The 24,396-nt window shown below is 41.5% G+C and overlaps 1 protein-coding gene and 1 non-coding gene across 7 annotated transcripts in view; one reads left to right on the top strand and one right to left on the bottom strand.

Annotated features, from left to right (window-relative positions):
- rfx1a (regulatory factor X, 1a (influences HLA class II expression)) overlaps window positions 1–24,396 on the top strand; it is a 90,777-nt gene that overhangs the window by 1,766 nt on the left and 64,615 nt on the right. For 5 of the 6 annotated variants that reach the window (XM_078429240.1, XM_078429238.1, XM_078429239.1 and 2 more), the window contains exons 2-3: window positions 9,958–10,010; window positions 10,874–11,232. In XM_078429240.1, the coding sequence (XP_078285366.1) occupies window positions 9,979–10,010; window positions 10,874–11,232 (391 nt within the window). In that variant the 5' untranslated portion in view covers window positions 9,958–9,978. The remainder of the gene's footprint in view (window positions 1–9,957; window positions 10,011–10,873; window positions 11,233–24,396) is intronic. The other variant, XM_078429235.1, reaches the window with a different exon arrangement.
- On the bottom strand, window positions 13,133–13,235 carry LOC144610746 (U6 spliceosomal RNA). Its single transcript, XR_013549451.1, has one exon. It is a non-coding gene; the product is annotated as a U6 spliceosomal RNA (small nuclear RNA).

Below are 24,396 nucleotides of genomic sequence, written 5' to 3'. Positions count from 1 at the left end.
TAGTCTGACATCAGTGGTGGGGAAGATGCTGGAGTCAATTATAAAAGACGAAATTGCTGAGCATTTGGATAGCAGTAACGGGATCATTCCGAGTCAGCATGGATTTACGAAGGGGAAATCATGCTTGACAAATCTACTGGAATTTTTTGAGGATGTAACTAGGAAAATTGACAAGGGAGAGTCAGTGGATGTGGTGTACCTCGACTTTCAGAAAGCCTTCGACAAGGTCCCACATAGGAGATTAGTGGGCAAAATTAGGGCACATGGTATTGGGGGTAGGGTACTGACATGGATAGAAAATTGGTTGACAGACAGAAAGCAAAGAGTGGGGATAAATGGGTCCCTTTCGGAATGGCAGGCAGTGACCAGTGGGGTACCGCAAGGTTCGGTGCTGGGACCCCAGCTATTTACGATATACATTAATGACTTAGACGAAGGGATTAAAAGTACCATTAGCAAATTTGCAGATGATACTAAGTTGGGGGGTAGTGTGAATTGTGAGGAAGATGCAATAAGGCTGCAGGGTGACTTGGACAGGTTGTGTGAGTGGGCGGATACATGGCAGATGCAGTTTAATGTAGATAAGTGTGAGGTTATTCACTTTGGAAGTAAGAATAGAAAGGCAGATTATTATCTGAATGGTGTCAAGTTAGGAGGAGGGGGAGTTCAACGAGATCTGGGTGTCCTAGTGCATCAGTCAATGAAAGGAAGCATGCAGGTACAGCAGGCAGTGAAGAAAGCCAATGGAATGTTGGCCTTCGTAACAAGAGGAGTTGAGTATAGGAGCAAAGAGGTCCTTCTACAGTTGTACCGGGCCCTGGTGAGACCGCACCTGGAGTACTGTGTGCAGTTTTGGTCTCCAAATTTGAGGAAGGATATTCTTGCTATGGAGGGCGTGCAGCGTAGGTTCACTAGGTTAATTCCCGGAATGGCGGGACTGTCGTATGTTGAAAGGCTGGAGCGATTGGGCTTGTATACACTGGAATTTAGAAGGATGAGGGGGGATCTTATTGAAACATATAAGATAATTAGGGGATTGGACACATTAGAGGCAGATAACATGTTCCCAATGTTGGGGGAGTCCAGAACAAGGGGCCACAGTTTAAGAATAAGGGGTAGGCCATTTAGAACGGAGATGAGGAAGAACTTTTTCAGTCAGAGAGTGGTGAAGGTGTGGAATTCTCTGCCTCAGAAGGCAGTGGAGGCCAGTTCGTTGGATGCTTTCAAGAGAGAGCTGGATAGAGCTCTTAAGGATAGCGGAGTGAGGGGGTATGGGGAGAAGGCAGGAACGGGGTACTGATTGAGAGTGATCAGCCATGATCGCATTGAATGGCGGTGCTGGCTCGAAGGGCTGAATGGCCTACTCCTGCACCTATTGTCTATTGTCTATAACTCAGCGGGAACAGGCATCATCTCTGGATAGAAGGAATGGGTGATGTTTTGGGTTGAGACCATTCTTCAGACCTTCTTCTGAAGAAGGGTCTCGATCCAAAACGTCACCCATTCCGTCTCTCCAGAGATGCTGCCTGTCCCGCTGAGTTACTCCAGTATATTGTGTCTATTACCTGATACACTGTTACACTATGGTTTAGATGGTTCACAGTCTTTGAGATGGCACAAGAGCAAGCAAGTCATCAGTTTTGTTGGAGATGTTTGCTTCTGGGCTTAAGCCACATGAAACTAGACAAACTAATGTATGCAAACACAAATTTTTAGACATCTATAAAGAAAAGCTGCAAAAAAATGTCATTGTTCTGTTCCAGTACATTTGGCATTGGAATACTCTTGACTTGTCAAGATAACAGAAACACAAGGAACTGCAAATGTGCTTCACAAAAAAAAGACACAAAGTGCTGGAGTAACTCAGCAAGTTAGGCAGCATCTCTGCAGTACATGGATTGGTGAAATTTCGGTCAGGGGCTCTTCTCCAGTTTGAAGAAGGATCCCATCCCCAAAATGTTGCCTCTCCATGTTCTTCAGAGATGCTGCCTGACCCGCTGATTTACTCCAGCACTGTCCATAAACACACACTGTGTTCTTCGTGGTGATGTGTAAATGTGTGCTTGGCGATTGTCATTTTATACATGATTTTAAGTGTTTTTAGCTTTAATATTCTCATGAGCACCGAGGTAGAGGTCCGCCACTTGTTTTCCGGCAACCTTGGTTCAAGAGTCTTTCTGGATTATCCATTTTGCTGAACCAACAGAGGTCACGGCCTCTGAGAGGAGTCCAATGGTACCACAATGGTCCACCTAGGCAGCCGAGAAGCCGAGATAGTGATCCGCAAAGTCAGCATTGGAAGTCGGCTATAGGAACAGTTCTGGCAGTTCCAGCTGTGCCGCAGTTTCAGAGCCTCAGCCACAGGGATCAAATTCAACCTGCTGTTTAACTTCGAAGTCCTGATGAGGTTGAGATCAGTTGCCTCACCCAGCATCGGTACCACATTTTCGAGGGGACTTCCAGGGGAGATTTCAAGTGCGCTATCGTAATTTTGTCCAGATTAAACGGGGGGGGCCAGACAACGTTGCCGGAATCGGTAGTGGATCTGTACAATTAAAAGCTTTGTTTTGCATACTATCCAAACAGATCAGATAATACTATACATAAATAGAATCAAGTTAAACTCAAGTACAATAGGTAGAGCAAAAGGGAAGGCATAGAATGCAGAATATAGTTCTCAGCATTGTATTGCATCAGTTTTACAGACAAAGTCCAATGTCCACAATGGGGTAGAAGTGATTTAGACCTTGGGTTATGGAAGGACTATTCTGAAGCCTGATTACAGAGGGGAAGAAGCTGTTCCCGAGTCTGCTGGTGTGTTGTTTCTTTACCTTATGCTGCATGGGAGCAGGGAGAAGAAGGAATGACCACGGTGGGACAAAGGTTGTTTTTCTAAGGCAGCGTGAAGTGAAGATGGAATGGGCTCCATCTGGGCTACACCAGTGTCTCAGTCTGTTCTTTATATGACAGCATATGGGTTCCAATCTCATATGACCAAAGTGAGCATTGGATCAGATCATGCTATTGGTATTGGTTTTGGTTTTATTGTTGTCACTTGTATGGAGATACATTGGAAAAATGTTCATGCATGTCATCCAGCCAAATCATATCATGTACGAGTACAATCAAGCCATAAATAAGCACAAGTGAAACTGAATGCAAAATATAATGTTACAGCTACAGAGAATGTGCAGATTTTACAAAAAGGGCGTATTGAGGTAGGTTGAGAGATGGAAGTCTACATCTCAGTTTATATGAGGGCTGTTCAGTAGTCTGATAACAGTATGGAAGAATCTGTTGGTACTTTGTATCTTCTGCCCAATGGGAGAGGGGAGAAGAAGAAATGATCGAGGCGTGAGCGGTCCTTAATTTTGTTGGCTACTTTGCCGAGGCAGTGTGAAGTGTAGTTGGAATCAATGGTAGGGTGTGGGGGAGGTGTGGAGGAAGCTGTTTTGTGTGATAGACTAGGCTGTATTTACAACACTGCAAATTTCTTGCTGTCTTGGACAAAAGTCGCAAAACTGAGTTGTGATGCATTCCAATAGGATGCTTTCTGCTTTGCATCCTTAGATAAGTGTCGTTGGTGGCATGCCAAATATATTTAATCTTCTGAAGAAGTAGAGGTGTTGGTGTGTATATAAGAGCTTCAAATTACAAGTTATTCCATTGGAAAATACACAACATGCAAAATCTGTTAATCAGGAATGTTTGCAAACACTGCACCTTGAGATTGTTTACCATTGTGTATACCTAATTTTAATAAGGCACAAGTGTAATTTTAGTATGTTGATTGTTAAACCAGTGCAAAGATTATGCCAAAACCGTATCAGAACATACATGTACTGCGTTACCATTGCCTATTCTATACTTACACTATCCATCTGGTATTGAAATTATGGTTTCAGTTTTTATGTTACTATTTGATGAAAATAGATACAACTTAGCTAATTTAAAACATTGCAGTCTGTAAAAATGCAGCAACCAATCCATTCATGGCACTGATCCATTTTAACCAACACTACCAAAGACGAACAAAATCACTAGAAAAAATGAAACACTTTAATTCTTCAGCTGATCAACCATTCCGTTTTAAGCATTCTGGGTTTTTTCTTTCTTCTAGTATTTCTGATTTCATTTGTCTCCTAATCACACCTCCATCAGATATACCTTTAGCAACCTTTTTAATCTACACAACCATTACCACTTAAGTCTCTTAATCTCAAGTACCTTCCTTTTTGTTGTCTTTTTGGTTTTAGCTCTCTATTTAATATATATACACTTATGTATCTGTCCAAAGATTTTCAATTCTGTCTTGTTATCTCCTGTCTCATTTAGCACCTTCAGTCTCCAGTCCTGCTGTGCTTTTACATTTGTTGCACTTATGAGAACACTTCTACTCTTTGATGTTCTCTCTGGCTCAACATCACATTCCCTGCATTGGTCGATATCAGGATTCCAAAGCTTACAGTTGTATCAATTCTAAGCAGACTGAAAGGCTTACAGAATTTTAAGACCATCAGACAATCTCAAATGCTATTCCTGCTGCTGCTAAAAATTAAATCACAGAGGCAGCAGTATTGCCAATTGAAAATTTACTTCAGCAGTGTTTTAAGGTGCCTTCTGTAAATAGTCCATGTCTCAGAAATACATAGGTTGACAGGGATTGCTGCTGTCTTTGGGTTTTGATCTTCAAAACTTTTCACTTAAGTGGCCAAAGGCTGAACTGGTGCACTGAAGGTGATTGCGAAGTTCATCATCAAATCTTTCATTGAGGGATAGCTCCCGAAACATCAGAAGTGGTTAGCGGACCATTGTTTGCAGTGGTTGAGTGACTGGTGCATCCTCACATATCTTTTAGTGATTTAGTTGGTGATGACTTGGAGCTCAGCCTCTGAGTGTTAATATACACTGGAGTTTAGGTGACTTTGGTTGACGACGCATATTTGAAGAGTTTCCTAAATTCTCCTCCAGTCAGAGTTTGTCGGATATTAGATTATAGTCCATAGCTTTGTAGATTACAGCATTTCAAATGCGCATTTGTCATTTTGATTGTGATGACATATTTTGCCTGCATAAGTCAGCGGGTGCCAAACATTTGGCTGAAAGTGTTTTCTTCCAACCTTCTTGTACTTCTTACAATTACCTAACTCCTTGTACTCAAATTAGCAGCTAAGGAAAGTAGCTCCTTTCAGGTCACCTTGCGAAAGCCACCTATAACACACAGATTAATTCAATCTTGCATCTTTGTAACATATTATTTCCTAGCAGCTTTGCTTGGCATAAATTCATATTTTCTATCTAATACATTTTAGTTTCCATCATGCTGCACACTCTCATCTTCAAAAAATTCCAGTAAATGAACACATTAAAGTGTAGACAGACATAATGAGAAGTGAGCAGAGATGTAAAGAGAAGTGATGGCAGGGAATTGAGAGATAATGTACGTAAAGAAGCAAGTGAAAATGTAATGATCACATACCGTGAAAAAGTGGAATTTAAAAGTTGTAGAGAAGGCAATGTTGCAGAAATTCGTGACATGAAAGATCAAGTAATAGTATCTGATTTTTAGAATAATGTGCTTTGTGTAACTTAGTTGAAATGTACCCATTGAGAAGATTGCAGCAGACAGTAATTGAATTTCACTGTTGCAACATTTGGGCAACATTTCTTTGCCCAAACCCCTTGTTATTTTTTTGTCTTCCACATGATACTTCATGACTGTCTTTGATGGACACAGTAGTATCTATATTAATGAATTTCATGGTGGGGCAGTTACTTTGTCATTGTAATATAGGAAGAGACACATAGAGAGATGAGTATATACTTGTAAAATGTTTCAATACAGAAATAAATTCTTTAGTCATAGGTCTGTGCCAGTAATAAGCTACTTAGTCTATCTTTTACTGTCTGTGCATTACATAATACAGTATCGAGATCGATTTTGTGTTTTATATATATTAAAGCATCCATTTACAACTTCTGAATCATATTTTTGCGTAATTAGGAAACTCATTAGTTTCCTAACCATATTCTACCCTATTCTCTTAAAAGTATTTATTCCATTGCTTCAAAAATACATGTGTACTGATTGTTCCTTTTGACTTTTTCTATTTCATCTTGTATCTAATCTGTGAACATGTATTGCTGAAAGTGTGTTTGCTGTTAATGACTTTGCATTCGAACACTGTTTCATTTTGTAAACTTCACAATCCTCAAACTTCACCTGGAAACATCAGAGTTGAGCATAATTCGGCCTCATTTTACACAATTGAAACATGTACTGGCCCATCACCTCTTACCCACTTTCGAGCAAAGCTGCTGGAAAGCTGTGACAAATCAGAGCCTGAAATAATCTTTCTGGTCCTAGTCCAGAAATTTTTAGACTAATTTTAGTAACCGTATGACTTAATTGAGCTAACTCAACATAAACCTGAAACCAAATTCACATAGCACTGTCGGGAGTATTTTGTTTTGCTAACTTTCTCAGAACATCAGACAATTTTTTTTGTTAAATACTGGTTGCTATAGTGATTTTTGGAATCATTATCTATTGGATTTTATTCAACATACAAATGTACTTTCTCCATATTGTTATAGATTATGTGAGAATCTGTATATATTCGACGGATCAGTAAATGTAGACTAGTATCATTCCTGATACTGTACACTTTACGCAAAAGGAAGGGCGCTGAAGAGTCTAATTGTATGGCTTAGTCAAATTGATTCACAGTTTAAGTTGCACTATGATGGGGTTATACTATAGACCTCCCAATACTCAGCAGGAACTAGAGGAATATATAGTGTAAGAAAATAACTGCAGATGCTGGTACAAATCAAAGGTATTTATTTCACAAAATGCTGGAGTAACTCAGCAGGTCAGGCAGCATCTCAGGAGAGAAGGAATGGGTGACGTTTCGGGTCGAGACCCTTCTTCAGACTGATGTCAGGGGGGGCGGAACAAAGGAAGGATATAGGTGGAGACAGGAAGATAGAGGGAGAACTGGGAAGAGGGAGGGGAAGAGAGGGACAGAGGAACTATTTAAAGTTGGAGAAGTCAATGTTCATACCGCTGGGTATACCAGATTAGGCAGGAATTGGAGAGAGTAGACTGGGAGCGGGTGTTATTGGTTAAGTCCACATCATACGTGTGAGATTTGTTTAAATGCCAGCCCATGAGGAGGAAAAACAGGGATAGCAAGGTCCAAGAAGCTGGATGAAAGAGATGTTGCAAATTTAGTCAAGAAAAAGGAAACATTCCACTTGAGAAAAGTGGAATTATATAGGGACCTTGAAGAATAGAAAGGAGGAAGTAAAGAATTTAAATAGGGCACCAGGTGGCTTAAAGGAGCCATAAAATGTCCTTGGTGAGTAGAATAAAAGAGAATCCCAAAGCATTTTGGAGATACATTAAAAACAAGAGGGTAATGACGGGGAGAGGAAGGACCACTTAAGGACAAAGGAGGTAATTTTTGCCTTAAACCAGAGGGTGAGATACCAAACAAAGACTTCACATTGGTATTCTTTTCATCCATCCACTCATCACCCACGTTCCCCATTTGCCTTTCTACCTCTCTCGTTCCCTTCTACCCACCATCTCTCGCTTTGGTTTTACATTTCACTCCACATCCTTCTTTATTTTTAGAATCCACCATTTGCGCCCTTTTGTCTTCTCCACATCACCTCTAAACTTGATTACTATCTTTGTGCTTCTCTCCCTACCTGACTCATTTGCCCCTTCTTACTTAGATCCACCAGCTCTTGCGCCAACCCTTCACCTCATCCTTTTCCACCAGCCATAATCGCTCTACTCCATCAGTCTGAAGAAGGGTCCCAATCTGAATCGTTGTGTGTCCATTTCCTTCTATACATGCTGCCTGACCTGGCGAGTTCCTCTTACAGTTTGTTTTCCTCTTATTTACCATCTCCTTAATTGCATTGCATTTCCCCTTCCAAACATTTTATAGATATTCATCTTGGTAAAATCTTTCTCTCAAAACTTATGCCTTTGCACTTTCAAATTCTCAACTAGCTTGCGTCAGGTCATGATGATACCTATTTAGCTACTGAATGCTAACTCACATTGATGTCTTTGAACCCATTAAATCTCCTTCCCTCTCCCCCCACCCATTTTAAACATTATGTGATTTCCATCTTAGCACTAAGAGAAATATTATTAAAGATCTTGTGATAATCACTCTTCTTCTCACCTCAAAAAATGATTTCCCTCTTTGATTGACCATCATCTTGACCAGGTTCACGGAGTTAATGGGTCTTGTCAACAAGATTTGATATTGCCCATTCAGCCAAATATTTCTTTTATCTTTAACTGACTGGTGGTTCAGTTAATATTTCAGTTAATGCGGAGTTATATCAGAAAATCATGCTATTTAAGTCTGTAACTTCTACCAATATCCCAACCTGGATTAATAATTTTGAACAGGCTTTCAACTTAACATTTAAATAAAACCCTTTAAATTCATTTTTTTCTCAGATTTTCAGGTGAGAGAGAACCAACCTCATTGTTTGTGGAAACAAATCTTTTTTCCTGTGCGATCCTGCTGTAGTAAATGAATGATAGCCTCTTCCATTACGATATATTCGATAATTTTGCATATTAATTTGAATTTTCTTACTGCATATAAAGGATCATTATTTTAGGTAATGTCTTTATGATTAGACTGGTCATTCACGCTACAACCCTTGACTCTCCTACTGATGTTTCAGGAGATCATAAACTTGTGGAGAGAATCTTGCTGATCTATCTAAGAAAAATACAGATTTTCAAGGAACCAGTCAATGCAATTTGTTGTGTTCACAGATTTAGACATTTACCAACCAACAAAGGCTTTTGTCATTGATAAATATCAGGATTCCACCAAAGAGCCAAACAGTACTTCTGTTCTGGGTCTGGCCTTTGTTTTGGTTTGGTAATGGTTTTGTTTTGGTACTGGCCCTTTCTAACATCTAGTTCCCTTCCCTCCAATTTCAGTCTGAAGAAGGGTCCCGACCCGAAACGTCACCCGTCCTTTTTCTCTAGAGATGCTGCCTGACCCGCTGAGTTACTCCAGCACTTTGTGTCTATCTTCAGTACTTCCATCCCTCCTGGCAAAAAACCCAGTTAGTCTCCATTGTGTTCTTAAAGGACCTATCACAATGTGATATTACTATATGTGATATCCCAATATTACTATCTAGTGTAACTAAAGTCACAACAATAATCTACCAGATTTTCACTTTTTTTAACCTGTGCGGAATGATTTCAAAAGCACTAATCGTTATAGCAATGCTTGATGCTATTCCTAATCAATATTGCTAAATTCCAATGGTTTACCATATAAGTGTTATAATTCCATACAATGCTGTTGCGCGATTAAGATAAAAAATAAATGCATTAGCTGGTGGCTTAATCCCCCGTGAACTAATTAGTCAAAAATACCTTTTAACCAAGGTAGAAATAGATTTATTTTTCATAAATCAATGACCCTACCAATGGCAAAAAAAATCAATTTTGGAAATTTTTAACTCAAAATTTAATTTGGAGATATAGTGATGAATCGAATTATGTAATTTGTATCATCAGTTGAAACAGTAAGCAACTAAAAGTTCTGGGTTGATCAATTAAAAATACATTGCTAATTCAAGGTGACGATGGCAACACTGAAAAAAAATCAACATTTCCAAGTAAGATTAAAACAGTATGTTGCACATTGCACCACATAGCAAATTTAACATTGCTTTTTAAATTGTTATTTGCAAAAAAAGATTCTTGCTATACCTGTGTGTTTATTACCTACCTATGTTACCTACCTGTATGTGGAATATCTGAATAAATAATAGAACAGAATGTTACATTTAAGACTCTTGAGCATGTGTTATGTTATTATTGTCTGAAGGTCAAACTTCTGGGCACATTAATAGAAGTCTTTTATATCGACCTTTATAATGTTCTTTTTAAAGCTACCTGAGCCAGGAACACAGATGATAACCATTGGAGCAGTATTGATTAAAGAGTACGTACACCTCTTGTGTATTGTTCTGTACAGATAAATATTAATACGTCCTTTAGAAGTTTAGAAGTTTTGCATGGCAATATATTAATTGTCAAAAACTGTTATTTGTCAAAGCAGAGTATTAAGTACAGAATTTAGTCATTTCCTTTCATTTTACATGTTCAGCAATGTGGGGGGGGGGGGGGGGGGGCTGAGAATAGCTCATATTCTCTCAAGGGACAGAAATTGGTGGGAAGGGAGCGAAATTGGTGGGAAGGTCAACTCAGGAGAAGATTCTTTGTATTGTATAATTTTACATTATTGAAATGTTACAGGAGGAAATCAGTAACCATGTTATGTATTTGAGAGATAGATGGGTATTATGTGGTTGGGGAAGAACAATGAAGAAAAATAACAAAAATTAGAGGGTGAATGTGCTTCTTGGAAAAAAAAGTTTCTTACACCTCTTTACCTGTTTTTGCTTATCTAGACCCCAATTGCTGTCTGCTGCTGTTATAATTCTTTCTTTGCATGTTTTAGCTTGAAAATGTCTACCGTTTCTTTAATCAATTGATAGAAATGAAATTATACAATTATTACATAATCTATGACAGATCATGGAAATTCCTATTGTTCAAAGTAATTGGCAGTTACAGATTGCATGACACAATGATGCCACTGATTACTCTTTCTTAGCACTCATTACATATAAATGGGTTATACAGATGTAGTAACAAATTTTAAATATGGTAGGATTGGCAGAACGTTGCCATTGCATTGTTAAAACATAATGAAAGATGGTAGTGAGAACTAACCCATTATAGTCAATCTGTTCAGCGCATCTTGATGTATTCTTAAATTAAATTCTTATCTTGTTTTCTTAGTGGACAAGGTGGAGAGTTCCATTTAACACCACCACCTGCAGAGGTTGGTATGGCAACACAGGCCTACGTTACAGAACTCCCACCAGCTCAACAACAGCAGCAGCAACAGCCACAGCAACAGCCACAGCAGCAGCAACAGCCACAGCAGCAACAACAACCAAACCAGCAACAGTATGTTACAGACTTGCAGACTGGTGCACAACCATCACAGCAGCAACAACAGCAGCAGCAGCCGCAACCAACACCATCCCAAAAACAATATGTCAATGAGCTACAGGTATCACAACAACCGCAACAGCCTTCTGCTCAGATCTCACCAGTAACAACACCACAGCAATACATTGTGGTTACAGTGTCAGGTGAGTACAGCTTAAACATGTATGAGAAACATCTGTGGGCAGTCTCTTGCCGATCTCACCCCGTGAATACATCCTTGTCATTCCTGTCTCTTGCCTTAAGGCTGTTCTCTTTTTAAAAGCTGGTATCTTCTGATGTATGTTCACAAGATTGGAAGTGTACTTCAGTCTGAACCTTAGTATATTTCTATCGAGGCTTCGGGTTTCCAAAACTATTAATATCTGAACTTTGAGATCAGCAAACTAAATTATGGGGGATTTTAACTACTGGGCCATTTTACGATTTTTGTTGTTTACTTGAAACCTTTAGAGATAGAAACCTGCTATCACATTAAGACAAAAGAAGTCTACTAAGAAAAATATCCAATGTGCCCGAGCATTTTGCTATTATATATTGAACCACCACGTTCAAGTTCATCGCCATGTGCACAAATACAGTGAGGTGCAGGTACAATAAAAACATTGCCTCCAGAGGCATCAGGTGCACAGAGACAAACACACAAAAATAAATCATACATAAATTATACACAAACTACACAAAAGAAAAACTGCAAAAAAAGAATATTAGTGGATAAACAAAGTCGAACAAATAAAAAGTTATTCAGCTTTCTATATTATTAAAGAATTCATTTTTTAAAAATTTAATGCTGCGAGAAAATTACATCTTTGGTATTTCTATGAACTTATTTTCAATTCTCAACAATATGCTTTTATTTAATTTGCCGTGCTTGCAATTTGACAGACAAAAGAATAAGTTAAGGATTCAACATCTTTCATTAGAAAATAAGTTGACCAAGCTGTGAAAATCAAGAATTCACGTCAGAAAATCGATGGAAGTAGTAGCAATTCAACAATTAACTTTTGGTTGCATGTCATGAGAATCATTGTACCACTCTTAATGTAAAACATGGGTTACATTTCTACAATTGTCCTTTCAAACAACCTTTTAGGAATTTTCTTCAGAGTTGTTATAACTAGCCCTGCAGAGACTTCCATTATTCCACCTTCAAATTAAGGAGCTTAATGGGTAATTTAGTCAACGATTCTTTATTGTCACGTATACCTATGTGAGGTGAAATTCTTTTTTTGCATACAGTTCATTGACTATTATACTCAGGTGTTGCCAACTGTCCCATATTAACCGGGACATCCCATATATGGGGCTAAATTGGTTTGTCCCATACGGGACCGCCCTTGTCCCGTATAAGGCCCGGGGGCACTGCAGGCACGGGCGCTGTAGGCCCGGACAGTGTAGATCCGGATGCTGTAGGTCAGAATAGTATAGGGCTGGAGACCCGGGCGCCGACTAACGGAGGTTGCATAGCAACCCACCTCCTGGCCCGGGCGGCCGCCATTGGTGGAGCGGGAGCACGTGGCCGCTGGCTGGGTGAGGTTACGTGGGGCGCGGGGCGGTGACGTCACCTTGTCCCTTATTTGGGAGTAAGATAGTTGGCACCCCCAATTATACTATAATTATTCTAAATGTAAGACTGTTAGATAGTAGACCACACTGAATCAGTACACACGAGTCACCTCATTTTCGGCGCCATCTTGGTCCCTTCAAGTCTGATTTTTTTTTTTTTTAGAGTTTTAGCTTGATTGTAAATGCCCATTGTCCTGGCAGCAGTACTGGGTCGGTGTTGCGGGGGTCAGCCTGGTCAGACGATGTGTCGTGTCCTTCGCTGCCATTCAGTGCCATTGCAGGCCGTGTCCATTCGTGTGCTCAGCCACCAGTAGCTTTTTTAAACTTCTGCCTGATGGAAGAGGAGAGAAGAGAGAGTGACCGGCGTGAGACTTGTCCTTAATTATGCTTGTGACGTTGCGAGGCAGCCTGAAGTGTAGATGGAGCCAATGGAAGGGAGGTTGGTTTGCATGATGGTCTGGGCTATGTCTACAACTCTATAAAAATATGGAATACTTCACAAATTTGTGTGTCATGCTTGCTCAGGGGCTATGCTAATCTTCGCTATATTTTTCTAATGTTGGTATATGTGCTGCTGAAACAATTGCTACTTTTATAGTATGACTAGATCAAGTGCACCCGTTGGGCCCAAACCTCTCCTGCATTGGTGCAGCAACCTCTCCTTCCCCCCTCCCCTCCTCCCCCCTCCCCTCCCACTCTTCCCCTCCCCCACCGCTCCATCCCCCTCAACTTCCCCTTATCCACCCCCCTCACTCCCTAGGAGATAGATTTAAACTTTAAAATGTGAATAACTTAAAAAATATAACACCGATTTCAATGAAACTTCTTCCATTAGCACCAAAGGGATGACAGTGAGTAAGGTGGGCCTAAAATTGTCGCGCTATCGTGTACCGTTTTGGCTGTAGTTCAGGAACAAACAAACATAACAAACGAGAGTTTTAGTATATAGATTTTGCTAATTTGCCCTACAACTATTCAGATATCCCAATGATTTGGCAGGTAGTCAGCCAGTGATGTTTGCTGTGCTCTCTCAATTCACTGGAATCCTGTTTTCCACATTCCCTCTTGATTCACCAGTGCCCCAGATCCCGTGCTTCCTTTCAACTTTTATTGGATGTATTACACTACTATGTAGCATCTAACAAATATAATTTACAAGAGCATTGAAATATTATGGGAATAATACCCAATTGTCGAGAAAATCTGTCGGTCTGGCACCATTAAAGTCATGAGTGTGCCCGATTACCTGAGATTTACTCTATAACCAAAGGCTGCTGTATAGATTTTTTCCTTTCCTAATTTTTCTTCTATTTTTTCTGTAACATCAAGCTCAATCCGGTTTTTCTTTATTTCTCTGGTACTTTGAGTCATTATAATTCTCATCTGCGAATGAAGTTCGCGAACTTCAGACAAACAGCTTTTTAAATTTACCCCTGAATCTTTCTCATTATGCTTGGTATCTTGAACCTTCTTAACTAATATCCAAATAAGTCACATTTTATTCATAGAACATCTGGTTTGAGAATTTATGATTTTACTGAGCAACCAGTTGAGAAAGTACGATTGGTTGGCATGATATGCACTTGAAATAATTGGTTCATGTTGACCCTGGAATAGTTAGCAAGACTGATATTGTGACTTATTTTTTAAAAGGGAAAAGAAATGGTAATTTTGCTTGCTTACTTTTTGAGCTGGGGTATTTTGAAAATAATATTAATGTAATTCAAATTTCAGTTCGAAAGGCCAATTATCTGAAGCATAGAGAATACCTTCTCTTTTGTTGAACAACCCATATTATCCTGGAGCAACTTCTTTTGATGGATGTGGCTTTGGAATGTGTGAGAATTCATTTGGTTGTGTTAAATTCTTTGTGATACCCATGGGATTGCACAGCCCCCATTGTGATATTCAGTAATTTAGAACAGTTCCAAAATTTTGAATTGTTAGCCTAGAAAAAGACATTTTGGCTTAGTATTTCCAGTGCTTGGAAAATACTGCACAAATTTTGCAGTTGTCAGCAATTGCAGTTTTTACATGATGTAATTGACAGCAACTTCAGAATAATGTAAGTGCAGATCTTTAAAAAAATACTATTTATAATACATGGGCAATGCTATCATTTATTATCCCTTCTCAAGGGCAGTACAACCTTTTACGATACGACAATGATACGATACGATAAAACTTTATTTATCCCCGGAGGGAAATTGGTCTGCCAACAGTCACAACACACAACGAGGTACACGAAAACTTGAAATTAAAAGTGAAAACAAAACGAAAAAGACAAGCGACTGTTGGCTGGCTGCCATGTGCACAGTGCCTTCACCGGAACAAATGAACAAACAAACAAACACAGACGAATCCCCTGGATAGAGGATTCAAAACTAGAAATGGGAACGGGAACGGGAACGGGAACTGTAAAAAATTCTCTCTCCCGAACGGAGACACGAACCTGTTTCTGTGTCGTGTCTCCGTTCCCGTTGCGGCCTACCAGCGGCCATGCACCTGGGACCACCTGGGGCTCTGGTTCGCAGAGCCCGGGGCCCGGACTCACCACCTGCGGCGCTGGCCGCCTTCGGAGGATGCGGGAGCGGCTGCGACTCGTCGGAAGCCCACAGGCCCCTGGGTGGGGGCCGACATCGGGAGCTCCGGCAGAGGCAGCGTGTTCGCCCGCCCCGAATCGCGGGGCTTGGGTCGGCCCGCCGCGGACCTTTCACCATCCGGCGCGGCCTGGAATAGGCCGTGGACCTTTCACCGTCCGGCGGGGGCTTCAATGTCGGGAGCCCCGACCGCCCCGACGTGGCAACTCCAACAGCCTGACCGCGGGAGAAGACGGCAGGGAAGAGAAAAGACATTCTGGCCTTCCATCACAGTGAAGAGGGACTGGAGGATATTCACTGTGATGGATGTTTTTTTTGTTTGGTGTTAGTGTATGATTGTATGTGTTATTGCATTTTTATTGATTATTCTTATTGGTCTTAATGTTTCAACTGCGGGTAATGTTTCATTTCACTACACATTAATGTGTATGTGACAAATAAACGACTATTGACTATTGATAGAGTGTGTCGTCGTCCCCCCCCCCCCCCCCCCTTTGTTCTCCAACGGTCCCTCACGGCAGTCTCCCCACGCCGGGTCTCCATTGTTCTTCCTCCTCCCCAGGCGCTCCACCGCCACCGAGGTTCCCCTTGCTGCCGAGGCCCCTGATGCCGCCAAGGCTCCTGTTGCTGCTAAGGCCACCGAGGCTCCTGCCACCGCCAATGCTCCCGTTGCCACCGAGGACACACAACCGCCGGGTCTCCTGTTGCCATCGAGGCTCACGCTGCCGCCGAGGCACCGGCTGCCGCCGCCACGACTCCCTCCGTCACAGCCGCTGAGGCTCCTTTGGCCCATGCAAGCCTCGCCGCCCAGCTTCTCCACAGTCCCCTGGGCAGCCTGTGGGGCGAGTTTGGCCTACCGCGGTGCGTTCTGCCCAGCGGCGCAGTTGTTCGGCGGGTGGATCAGGCCCACGCAGCTCCCGGGAACGCTCCCGCCACGCACACCGCTCCCTGGGATAGTCCCGCCGCACGCGCGGCTCCCCGGGACGCTCCCGCCATGCACGCCACTCCCTGGGATACTCCCGCCGCATGCGCGGCTCCCTGGGACAATAAATGATAGAATTGCCCTTGTGAAGGGGTGGTGAACTAGGAGTAAATGAATCTGGAACAGTTATTGCAAGTGATTGGTTTAGTTTTAGAGATGCAGTGCGGAAACAAGCCCTTCAGCTCACCGGGACTGCGCCAATCAGCGATCACTTGTACATTAGCATTAGCCTACACATTAGGGCATTTTGTTTTTACATTGACCGAATTACCAAAGCCAATTAACCTACAGACCTGTAAGTCTTCAGAGTGTGGGAGGAAACCGGAGCACCTGGAAAAAACCCATATGGTCACAGAGAGAACGTACAACCTGTGTACAGACAGAAGCCGTAGTCAGGATGGAACCCGGGTCTCTGGCACTGTAAGGCAGCAAATCTACCCTGCGCCACTGTGCCGCCCTGATCATCACGGAACTGTGCTGTACTTCAAAGTCAGTGTGCTGTGTGACAGTAGAAGCTTCATCGGGTGGAGTTCCCATGTGCCTAGTTTTGATGACAAAATTGATTTGTGAGTTGTTATTTAAATAGCCTTGGGAGTTGCTCCAATCCATTATCAGACAATGTATACTAGTTCAATATGCTGATGGTGGAGGGAGTGACCCTTAAGGAGGTGGGTGAAGTGTCAAATATGCTGTTTTGCTCTGAATGCAAGTGGTGTTTGTGTTATTGGTGCTACACTTAGCTACACAAAACCTGTGTCTTATGGATGGTTGATGGGATTTTGAGGTCATGAGGTGAACCTCTGATTTTTCTTGTAGCCACAATATGTAGGTAGATAAAGGAGGCTTTATGATGGTAATGCAGCTGAATATCAAGAATAGGCAGAGATGGACATTATCTTCCACTTTTGTGATTCATGCTACTTGCCACATAAACCCAGACTTGAATGTCGTCTGGTCTTGCCGCGTGTATGTATGGCTGTTTATTTTCATGATGTTCCAAATTGAATTGACATGGTGTAATCACCACCAAACATCCACATTTTTAACCTTATGATGAAAGGGAGGTTATTGATGAAAAAGCTGGAGGTGATTGGGACTAAAACACTGCACGGAGGAATTCCTCTGTGAGGCATTGGGCTTAGGTAACTGACCTCCAACATCCAGAACCATTTACCTTTGTGCAAAGTCAGACTTCCCAACATTTGATTTGACAAATTCATAATTTTGATGTCCAAAATTCTGAATTTTACATCAAAATTCATAACATGGCGCGTAATGCAACTTTTCAGCAAAAGAAAGGTATGCACGCCAAATGCGCATTCGCTTTGCGCTACATTCATGTGCGAAAAATGACTATTATTTCCAACAGTCTGTAGTTCTTGGACTACATGTGCAATGTCAGGCCTATCATGAGTATATTCTGCTATTTATATAAAGGTTATTGAACTTTTTGCACCACAAAGAAAAAATTGTTTTGTTTTGTTTTTCTATTTTGCTTTTTCCTTGCACATCCCAATTCTCTTGGTATTAAATAAAAGAACAATGGTCATAAAATGTATGACTAAGTTATGAAGAAAGAGTTGATATATGCGACTCGACTAAGCATTCGGAAGTACTTGTTGAAGTAAATTCACTCATTAATTGATAATCAGCCTAAAAAGGCAGTAATTGGCTTTTCTGCTGTGTTTTATATTTTAACGCCGTCTTAATTAATTAATAGTTATATAATCTTGCACTTACATTTAATATTTACTCATTACAGTTCCACAACTGATTTTCTGGCACTCTTTGTTCCAGAGCTTTGCTAGTTTATCCAGCTGGCCAAGGAAGCCGGCTGTGGGGATAGATGTGCTGGCTCCTGCTGGGCTGGAGTTCCAGAGTTCCAGCCGCAGGTTGCAAATTCAACCCACCGATCGGCCTGATGAGGTCAAGATTGGCTGTCATGCCCAGCCTAGGTGCCACATTTTCGTGGATACTTCCAGGGCGGGGGGATTTCTCATGGGACCTTTAGCGGCCGAATTGACATATGGGCCATTGAGGTCCCCATGAGGTCGAGATTGGCTGCCTTGCCCAGCCTTGCTGCCACATTTTCGGGGAGACTTCTAGGGTGCGGGGGATTTCTCGCGGAACCCCTAGCGGCCTCTAGCAGCCGAATTGACAAATTGTAATTACCGACTGTTTTGCGGAAAAATGTGAGGCGAAATCGGAATGGTGGAAATGAAATAAGAAAGCGGAAACTTTCCGCCAAATTCAGAAGGGTTGGGAGGGGTGCAAAGTGCATCACCTCAGTAGAAATTGTTCTTAGGTAGATACAAAATGCTGGAGTAACTAAGCAGGACAGGCAGCATCTCTGGGGAGAACGAATGGTTGATTCCAATCTATTTCAGTTTCACCAGGTTTATTTAATGCCACTCTGCATGGGATTGTACACAGAGCAGTCAGCCACATGCTGGGATTCTTAAGGGAAACATGCCCAATATTAAATAAGCCAATTATGATGCAATACTTGCCTGGGATACAGTGCAGAAAAGATCCATAATTGTTTCTGGGTATGAAGTAGTTTCATGAGGAAAATATTAAGCAGGTGAGCCTATACACCCTGGAATTTATAAGAAAGTGGAATGATATAATTAAGCACGCAAGATTCCATCATGGCTTGAAACAAAAGGCAGTAGATACTTGACCAAAGGTAGGATAAAAGATAACCAACTTAAGACCAAGATGAGGAAGAATGTTCTCCAGGGATCATGAACCCAGAAAAAACTATTGAGGCTAAGATTCTTGGACTACAGAGGACTTGAAGAAAGTGGAGTTGGGGGCATTGATCACAAGCTACATGGAGCTGTTCCTATTCCTCCACCGCTTCTTGTGTTCTTTCAGCCTGTTTTTTAATTTTTAATCCCATTCTCTAAGTTTTTTACTTTGTCCCTTCTGTGATACTAGCAATGTTTTAATGGGCAGATTAGATCTTCTGCTTCATCAGGAAAATGCAGTTCTGCAGCTCATTATAATTTTCAGTGATTTGTTGTTGATTAAAATTAAAAATAAAAGCATCGTCCATTAGAAAGTAAATCAAGTACAAATGTTAAAAATTGTGATTGTTCTTGAATAAATTAGTAAAACAGTTGCAGAAGCAGAGGTTTTACAATGGTAAACAAAAATCTTTGGAAATATGAATGCTATGAATCTGTATCTTCAATTACTGTGAAACGTAAAAAGAAACCTTCAGTTTTAAATGCCTCTGTGACCCAGATGCTTGTTTTCCATGTGTGGTAAACATCCAGCATTCACCTAATCCAGGTTAGTTTTTGGTTTCACTTATCCAGTTTGGATCTAAATCTTTCAGGTCATATTGACTTGCCTCATTCATTATAAATGATGAAAATTACTGGCAGTGTATTATATTAATGGTATTTCCATATTACTGCATTGAGTTTCATAAGTTTTGATGTACTCTTTAGAGCTGGATCAATCTGATAGTTTTCAAAGATAGGATATTTTGCAGATTTGGGCAAATTAGTACATTGTGAATCCAAATGATGCAATATAATTCTTTGTTATTAACCAGCAGTAACTAACTTAATTATGGTTAAGCAGTGTTGAGCTTTGAGTGTTTGTTTGCAATATGACTGTCAGATAGAATAATAGATTTTTAGTGTTATATACTAGATGGAACCAACCCTTCAGCCCAACTCATACATGCTGACCTAGATGCCTTTCTACAATAATCCCATTTGCCTGCATTTGGCCCATACCCTCTAGACTCTTCCTGTCCATGTACATACCTATTCTTTTTTAAACCTGTAATTGTACCACCTTCTCTTGCAGCTCCATCTCTTTCTGTGAATAACTGGGCTCTTTAAATTTCTCCCCCCTTCCCTTAAACATATGTCCCTTAGTTTTAGACTCTCCTTAATAGGGGGAGGCAATGGCACTGGATTAATAACGTGGAACAATACAGCGCAGCAGCAGGCAGTTCGGCTCATGATACCGGTGCTGACAATGATGCTAATTTATCTAATCCCATCTGCCTGTATTTGGTCTATATGCCACAATTCCCTGACTGTTCATATGCCACTCTTAAACGTTGCTATCATATATGCTGACTGCTATCATATCTGTGGCGTGGCATTCTATCCTGCATCTTGGTGAAACCAGTCTGTTGCTGAAGGTGCTCCTCAGGTTGACCAGTGTGTCATGGAGGGAGTGAGCTGTATTGTTCAGAATGTTCCGCAGTTTGAGGAGCATCCTCCCCTCCAAGACCACCTCCCATGAATCCAACTCCGCCTCCAGGACGGAGCCAGTCTTCCTGATGAGTTTGTTGATCCTATTGGATCCGTCTGCAGCCTTCGCCCTGCTGCCCCAGCACACGGCAGCAAAGAAGATGACACTGGCTACCACCAATTGGTAGAACATCTGTAGCATCTTACTGCAGACGTTGAAGGAGCAGAGCCTTCTCAAAAAGTACAGCCGGCCCTGTCCCTTCTTGTACAGGGCCACAGCGTTCCTGGACCAGTCCAGATTATTGTCCAGGTACACTCCAAGGTATCTGTACTCCCTGGTAAACTGCATACCCACACCATTGATGGAGACAGGGGTATTCCTCCCCTCCTAAAGTCCACCACCAACTCCTTAGTCTTGTTGGTGTTGAGTTGCAGGTGATTCAGCCCACACCACTCAACAAAGTGCAACAGTAGGTCAGAGCTTGGGATTACTGCAATGAATAACACACCTCCTAACTCCCTAAAGTCTGTCCATGGTCTACAAATCCTGTCAGGAGTGTAATGGAATACTTTCCACTTACTTGAACGAATGATGATTCAAAAACACTCAAGAAGCTTGACACTATATGAGACATATCAGCTTGCTTGATAGCCACCCCTTCCACTACTATTTACTCATGATGCCCTCCCCTCTCCCCCCCCCCCCCCCCCCCCCACTCCACACCCACACGCACAAACTAGCAGCAATATTAATCATTTACAGGATACACTGCAACAACTCACCATCATTCCTTAAACAGCACCTTCCAAATCCGTGACCTATACTAGCTGGAAGGACAAGATCAGCAAATGGCGGAAAGGGGATTTCCCCCCCCCCCATGCCCCACCAGACCTGATGCGTATTTCCCCCCCCAACCCCTCTCCCTCCACATACATCCCCTCCTCTTTGGCTTCACAATACTTCAATCCTTTTGTCTCACACCTTCAGTTTTTACATCTCTGGCCTTTTCCCAACCATCTGCCTATCAACCTCCCTCTCCACCCCCACCCCCACCCCCCCCCCCCCCCCCCCAGAGTATGTTCACCTATTAACTGCCACATTTTGTCTTGCCTTTCCTCTTCCAGCTTTCTTAGCCCCCCCCCCCCCCCCCCCCACTCCACAATCGGTCTGAAGAGGGTCCCGACCCGAAACATCACCTATACATGTAGTCCAGTGATGCTGCCTGGCCCACTGTTACTCGAGCACTTTGCGTCTTTTTTTGTAAACCAGCATTAGCAGTTACTTGTTTCTACTGATGAAACAGTAGATCTGGTGCAACCTCTTAGTGAGTCAGAAGCTTTGAGGGATATGCTGAAAGAAACATGAGATGGTCTGGTTGGACAAGATATTTTGGTTCCATTATCAACACTGACTGCTAAGATCAGTTCAAAGTAACAAAATCTAAGACGAATGGATCATTGTGTATATTTTTGAACCCTGAAGGCTAGAATAGAACTATTAAAAGAGAATATTCTCTGGTAGTGACTGAAGATATAGGTACATGCCAACATGGTGCTGAAGTTTTTACAATTCTGGATGATCAAAATGGGTTGTGGCATGTTACTTTAGATCAGTCATCATACTTAATTATCCACCTTATGCTTTTGGGGAGATACTGCTTGTATTGTGAACCATTTGACAAAGCTTTCCCCAGTTTTCCAAAGTTGATGGAAGGACTTCTGGAAATACAGTATAAGTTATTGTTGAACATTTCATCACAGTTGCTATAATATACATTTATATACATTTCTTTAGTGATAAGAGTAAAGTTGGAGTGAAAACCAGAGGAAAGTTGTATTTATTGGTTATATTGTTATGGGCTAAGAACCTTGTGCAGATCCAGTCAAGGCTAGAGTCTTTGAATCATTGAGCTGTAGAGCATGGAAATAGGACCTTCGGCCTTCCTTATCAATGCAGAAGTTGCATAACCAAGCTAGTCTCACTGGCATGGTTCATGTCCTCCTAACCTCTCATATCATATCATATCATATCATATATATACAGCCGGAAACAGACCTTTTCGGCCCTCCAAGTCCGTGCCGCCCAGCGATCCCCGTACATTAACATTATCCTACACAATTTAGGGACAATTTTTACATTTACCTGTACGTCTTTGGAGTGTGGGAGGAAACCGAAGATCTCGGAGAAAACCCACGCAGGTCACGGGGAGAACGTACAAACTCCTTACAGTGCAGCACCCGTAGTCAGGATCGAACCTGAGTCTCCGGCGCTGCATTCGCTGTAAAGCAGCAACTCTACCGCTGCGCTACCGTGCCGCCCTCTCCTGCCCATATACCTGTCTAAGTGTCTTTTAAGTGGCATAATGTTCTACCACTTCCTCCAGCAGCTCATTCTGTGTACACACCACCCTCTGCATGAAAATGTTGTCCTTCGGGTGCCTTTTTAAATCATTCCTCTCTCCCCTCTCGCCTTAAACCTATGCCCACCAGTTTTTGAAAAGACTGTGGCCATTCACCTTATCTATGCCCCTCATGATTTTATATACCCCTGCAAAGTCACCTTTAGTCTCTTGTACTTCAGAGAGAAAAGACCCAGCCTCTCCTTATAACTCAAAGCCTTACCTGGTAACATCCTCTTTATTGCACCCTTTCTTGTTTCATGACATCCTTCCAACCAGAAGTGCACATAGTACTCCAAATGTGGCCTTAGGAATGGCCTGTACAGCTGTAACATGACATCCCAGCTCTTGCATTCAATACCCTGACCAATAAAGGCAAGCATGCAAAATGACACCTTCACCATCTTGTCCACTTGTGTTGCCACCTTCATGAAACTATGTACCTGCAACCTAAGTCTCCCTGTTCTACAACACTATAGTACAACAGGTGGGTCTATGGTACAATCCCATCAAAGCGATCACCCCTTTATTTATGAATTCCACCCGTGTAGCCTCACTGTGTGATTAACCAGGATTTTATTTTCTAAGTATTGCCGTGATGTTGTCCCTCAACAAAAAGGCAACACCCCCATCTTTTGTACCTGTACCTAAATACGTTTTTTCAAAAAGTTTAATTATTCCATCAAATTTGATAATGTGATATTCATGATAAAACAAATAAGGCAAATCTCTGAGTCATACTGAGAGATTGGGTTTCCAAGGTCCATCTTGGATACATAAGCGGAAGCTTCGTGAAAAGGCAGTGAAGTTGCAAAACCACAGCAACAACTCATGAAGTTATGGAGTCTTTGTCACTACAGAAATCAACGTGTAGTCATGATAATTTTTGTATCATGATTATGTCTTCACGTAAGTAAAGCCTTTTAGAAAAACATTTCCTCCCAGATTTCTGTTATATGACATGCATGTTTGTATTGCTTTCATTTGTGGAGATTTTTAACTTAAAAAAAAAAAATAATAATTCCTATATAATTTTACCAGAAAACTGCCTGGATTGGAGGTACTAGCTACACGGAAAAGTTGGACAGACTTGGATTTTTTTCTCTAGAACTGAGGGGTGAGGGGAGATGAGATAGAAATTTATAAAGTTATGAGAGGCATAGATAAAGTAAACACAGAACCTTTTTCCCAGGGTTGGAAAGACTTATGAGGGCTTATGTTTAAGGTGACAAAGTTTAAAGGAGATATGTGGGGCAGGTTTTTAAACAAGAGGGTGATGAGTGCCTAAACGTGCTGCCAGGGGTGTGGTGGAGGCAGGTACAATAATGGTGTTTAAAAGGCTTTTAGACAGACACATGGATATGCAGAGATTTGAGGGATATTGATCATGTGTAGGCAGATGAGATTAAATCATCTTGGCATTGTATTCGGCACATACACTGTGGGTCGAAGGACATGTTACTGTTCTATTTTATTTTATGTTTAATAATTTATCTTTTTGCTGCTTTCTGCTTTAAAAGAAATGTCACGAGAGTGTCAT

This window comes from Rhinoraja longicauda, chromosome 37, assembly GCF_053455715.1.
Source record: "Rhinoraja longicauda isolate Sanriku21f chromosome 37, sRhiLon1.1, whole genome shotgun sequence".
Classification (NCBI taxonomy): domain Eukaryota; kingdom Metazoa; phylum Chordata; class Chondrichthyes; order Rajiformes; family Arhynchobatidae; genus Rhinoraja; species Rhinoraja longicauda.
The sequence above is the reverse complement of the archived record's forward strand: the minus strand, read 5'-3'. Positions and strand labels throughout refer to the sequence as shown.